A 5,018-nucleotide genomic window follows, 5' to 3' on the forward strand; every position below is an offset into this window, starting at 1 on the left:
CTCAGCGAAGTATAGAAACCGTCAGACGGAGCTGCCGTGCATATCGTATTTTTCTGCTGTTTATTTATTTCTTTTGTCTCCAATTTCGAAATTACTTGAAGCTTTCTTGGTTCTTGTTGGACTGATAAAGGTAAGCTTTTAAGAAAGTGAACTGTTAGTTGTTTAAGAATTTTACACATAATAGAGAGAAATACAGGAGTTTGGTTACAAGTTATTATTTTACAAATGAAGTTTAAAGGCTTGAAATGGTTCATAAGTAAAAGGGGATACTAGAATTAAGAATATGTCATAAATCTTATTTTGTTTCTTAATAATCTTTCCACATCACAGTTAACGGGTGTGTGAACATCGCTAGATGTTCAGCAATTTACATGTTATTAGTCAAATTATTCGGAACAATTTAGGTTTAAAAAATAACTCGCGCATAACACTACCATATTATATTCTTGAAATTTTTTTCTTTTACCGCACCTTGCTGAAGATAACTTGAAAAGCAAGTTGAGGAGCTTTATCTAGAGTTTGCATACATTTACATGAATTTGTTTTTAAACATATAGTATGAATAGAAATCAATATCTAACATGGAAACGTGACAATGTTAATTTTTTTAACGTGCACTTAACATTGCTTTTGGCTGAAAAATATCATTCAACGTTTTGCTTCTCACACTCATTTTCGTACTCGAAGCGCAAATACATTAGAGACGGTTCACTTGAATTATATGACACAGGTTGAAGTTCACACCTGTTTTCCGATAAAATATGACTTTTTGTTGTGTATTTTCAATCTTACCTGCGACATTGGTCTAATCAATGAAAACACTTGCATCTAGATATATGTATATATAATATATTACAGTAACGATGATGCGTACGTTTATTCTCGCGCTGTTTGCACTGGCGCAATTGTACATTTGCTCGGCTGAGATGATCTCAAGGGAACAGTTCAACGCGGCAGTGACGAGCTCTGGAGCTCCGCCACCCGCTGACGATATCTACACGCACTTCGCCGAGGCCACCAAAAACTACTCCAAAGAAGAATTGGGTAACGTACACCAAGAAACATTCATGCATTTGTTAGAAAGTTTTAACATTTGAATTCAGAGTAGAATATGACTTATTTTTTCTCAAGTTTAACTGCTGAAAGTAAAATATAAAAATGTTCTTTAACTTAAAAATAAATTCATTGCGAGACAAAAGTACACCAATGAATTGAATCGAAGGTATTCTTTACTTGTTCCGAAATATATATATATATATATATATATATATATATATATATATATATATATATATATATATATATATATAAGGTAGGCTTCACTCTATTCAACTTCTCGAAACCATACGCTCACACTCATGAGTATAGAAAACATTAAATTTTACTACTGCAAAGAAAATCTCCAAGAAAACGTAGTTATAAAAACTTGAGTATATTATGACAAATGTCATTGGTTCGCGTATGATTTCTAAGTCTTCGCAACCAATGCAAACATTGTGCTGAAAATTAGCTTTAAAAAACATCCTCGACAGCCATGTTCCTGGCGCAGCTGATTCACGAGAGCGGCGGCTTCCGCTATCGCGAGGAGATAATCTGTCAAGAGAGCCACTGCCCTGGTCACTATGTCGACAACGTGGGCCTGCCTGGTAAATTCTACTACGGCCGCGGTTTCATTCAGCTCACCTGGGGCGCGAACTACAAGGCCGCCTCCGAGGGTCTCGGTATGGGCGACTACCTGCTCCAGAATCCGGAGGTCGTGGCCCAGGACACGAAGACAGCCGTCCTGGTCAGCGTATGGTATTGGGAAGCCAGAGTTAAGCCCGTAGTTGGCGGCTCGAACCAGTTCGGATTGGCGACCAGAGCCATCAATGGGGCTATCGAGTGCTCGGGTGGATGGAACGAACGGGCAGCTAACAGGTACCAGATCTACCTCAAGGTTGCCGATGCCCTTGGTGTTTGGAACAAGGCTTCCGAAAACGGCTGCTATAACTAAGCAGCTCCTTGCGCGCTGATCGATCGTGAATGTAAGAGTGATATGACATTTCTTTCTGCGTGCTGAAAATTACTTTATCGTGGTTTGTGTGTACATTACCTATGCTACCTCCTGTGTACTACGATATACTAATAAAAAATTGCTGCCAATTTTTTGGCACGTAGCTTCCTTCAATGAAATCAATTAAAATTACTTAAAATTTGTATTATTCTCTCTCTCTCTCTCTCTCTCTCTCTCTCTCTCTCTCTCTCACTCCACATCTGAGATCATAACTTCCTTTGCGAATTTTGTTGATAGTAATTATATTGACTTGTTATCAACTTACATATTACCTTCGGCATGTAACCAATATAATTTAAGTTTATTTTATTTTATTTTACAATGTTTTTTTCCATGTAATCTTCTTCATTATATGTAAATATTTTTTTGGTAACTGCTATACGGTCCTTGAGACTTTAGCAGAAATAAAGAAATATATACAATCAATCTCTCTCTCTCTCTCTCTCTCTCTCTCTCTCTCTCTCTCTCTCTCTCTCTCGCTTGATTATAGCTATAATTAATTAATGTTTGTTAAACGAAATACATCAGCATGAAATTAACGTACATGCAAGACTGAAATTCTTATTTTTCATGAATTAAAAAAGAGAAAAAAAACGAGCCTAGGTAGATTAAAATCGATTCTATAGAAGCTGAGATAGAAATTATGCAGTTTCCAGTTAAACAGAGTATGCAGGGTTAAAAACAAAATTCTGAACTTTAATATCTTTGAAACTAACTGATTTTATAAACAGTCTAAAAAAAGAGATCATGGTGCTGTATAATGCTAACTAAATACAAAATTTAAATCCAAGTATTGCCTTATTACTCTTGTTATCGAATTTCATTTAAAAACGACTTCTTTCAGTTTTTAGCGTTTTTCTACGGATCTGCCCCATGAAATGAAAACAAATTATGGTGGTGCATAGTTCTAATGATCTACAAAATAAACATGTTAATTTTTAGAAAGGTTCGACATCTACTTTTTGAGTGAAAACGATTTCAATAAATTGCGCTTCATATGGTGTATAAGAAAAAAACTACGAACGATAATATAAAATTTCCGCGGTAAAACGATAGGTAATTTTATTCTCTTACATGAAGATATCAAGCAATTTACTCTAATTAATTTATTTGACAACTTTATCAGAACAAAATAAAAAAACCGCTATGAAAAAAGCAAGTAAAAAATGTAAAAATGGACTTTTTTCCCACCATGTTATAGCAAAAACAAAGAAAATGAGATTTGGTGGCTCAAAATCCACTCGATAGAAGCTGAGGTACAGGCCTATACATACGCACACACTATTTTTCGACTTAAAATACTTCAAAACACACTTCCAACATGTTTTTAGACAAACTCCGAAAACACTATTACAAAGGTTTCTAGAAAGAAAGCAATAAATAACTTCAAATGATTACTTGAATTATTAATTTTTGTTTACGTACATTTTTAAATAATGTATTATAAACGTTACGGTCGATCGTAATGCAAGAACACTGTAAAAATTTCGTCACTCCTAAGTAAATGTTCTCTTACAACATGCGAATAAGAAATTTATAACTTTCGTTTAATTTTCAACATTCTAACAAAACAGTGTTTTTCAGGAAAAAATTAAAACCTGCTCCGGAAATATGCCTTATGAATACCGCACAGCATGCAAGAAAATCGGCGTACTGTAGAATTTATGAATGAATCATAACAGAACTGTATGTGTCTGATGCATAGTGCACCGTTCTATCTACAAATGCGGATTTGTTTGTTTGTTAACGTATTATATTGCAGCGCATCCTTACTTGCAGGAATTTAAACTAAAAATTCTGTAAATAATATTTTGTAATTTATCTCCTAGTTACACTTAATTTAACTACTCAATTTTTTCTATGCAATATGAAAATTATTTGCTGCGTGAAAACGTGCCTTCAAGAACGGGTGCCGGGAGATTTGATTCGATTATCGGAAGCACATATAAAACAATACACATACACAGACTATAATACTTTTGAATTTTTTTGTTTTTTGTTTACAAGTCATATAGAAATCTTTGTTGATGTAGGTCTGGCTTAACACATTTATTTTATCATACACTTTATTTCAGATTCCTATCGACTCCTCCACAATTATATACACTACATGACTTCTGCTCTATTTTTTAAATTGATCTTCTTTTATTACAAAGCTTTTTGAATGCTTTCGATTTTTGATTCGAATCTCTCGCTACCACTCTTGAGTACAACATATGCATAGGTGCAAGATCGCATGCGCCAAATAGTCCATGCGTATATAACGGAATGGTACCAGGAACGCGCCTTAAAATCGCGTGATTATTCTATCGTTTTGATGCATTGCAGTTGAATAGTGAAGGCGGGGAATTACTGAATGTTTCAATAACAATGAATTCGACGACAAAAATATCAGAACTAAGTAGTTATTAAAAACAAAGTTATTGCATTTTATAAGGTTCATGTGTTGAATATTGAAGTGAAGGATCTACCATAAGTTTTATTACATAAACTACAGATATTAAAAATAAGTATTGCATCGAACAAATCTGCAAGAGTGTTTAAAATAAAATGATTTATAGATTTTATTTGTCTATGAACGCCATGAAGACAATAATATAGTAAAACATATCCACATGGGAATGTACATGTTTTACTATTTTTTTTTTTTTTTTTTTACATGGCATTTGGAACTCGAAAGTTCATCGCCTCATCTACGCAAGCCTTCCACGCTGCCCTATCATGTGTCAACCCCACCCAAGATGCACCTCTCCGATCGACACCCACCCGTCCTATTTCTACTAGATCCGCTTTTACGTTGTCCTCCCATCTACGTCTAGGTCTACCTAGAGGTCGCGTTACCATCGGCCTGCCCTTCATGACACGCGCTGCCGTACGGTCGTCTCCCATTCTCGCTACGTGCCCTGCCCATCCCAATCTGCGCAATTTTATTATTCTGTTAATATTTGGTGACGCGTACAGATTG

General features: G+C 35.1%; 1 protein-coding gene across 1 annotated transcript; it reads left to right on the forward strand.

Annotated features, from left to right (window-relative positions):
- LOC100113615 (endochitinase At2g43610) lies at positions 1 to 2,176 on the forward strand. The gene is made up of 3 exons (XM_001598987.5): positions 1 to 130; positions 859 to 1,044; positions 1,533 to 2,176. Exons 2-3 carry the CDS (start codon positions 864 to 866, stop codon positions 1,991 to 1,993), a joined length of 642 nt encoding a protein of 213 aa, XP_001599037.1. The 5' UTR covers positions 1 to 130; positions 859 to 863; the 3' UTR covers positions 1,994 to 2,176.
- The last annotated feature ends 2,842 nt before the right edge of the window (positions 2,177 to 5,018 follow it).

Source organism: Nasonia vitripennis (assembly GCF_009193385.2).
Source record: "Nasonia vitripennis strain AsymCx chromosome 4 unlocalized genomic scaffold, Nvit_psr_1.1 chr4_random0006, whole genome shotgun sequence".
NCBI classification, from domain to species: Eukaryota; Metazoa; Arthropoda; class Insecta; order Hymenoptera; family Pteromalidae; genus Nasonia; species Nasonia vitripennis.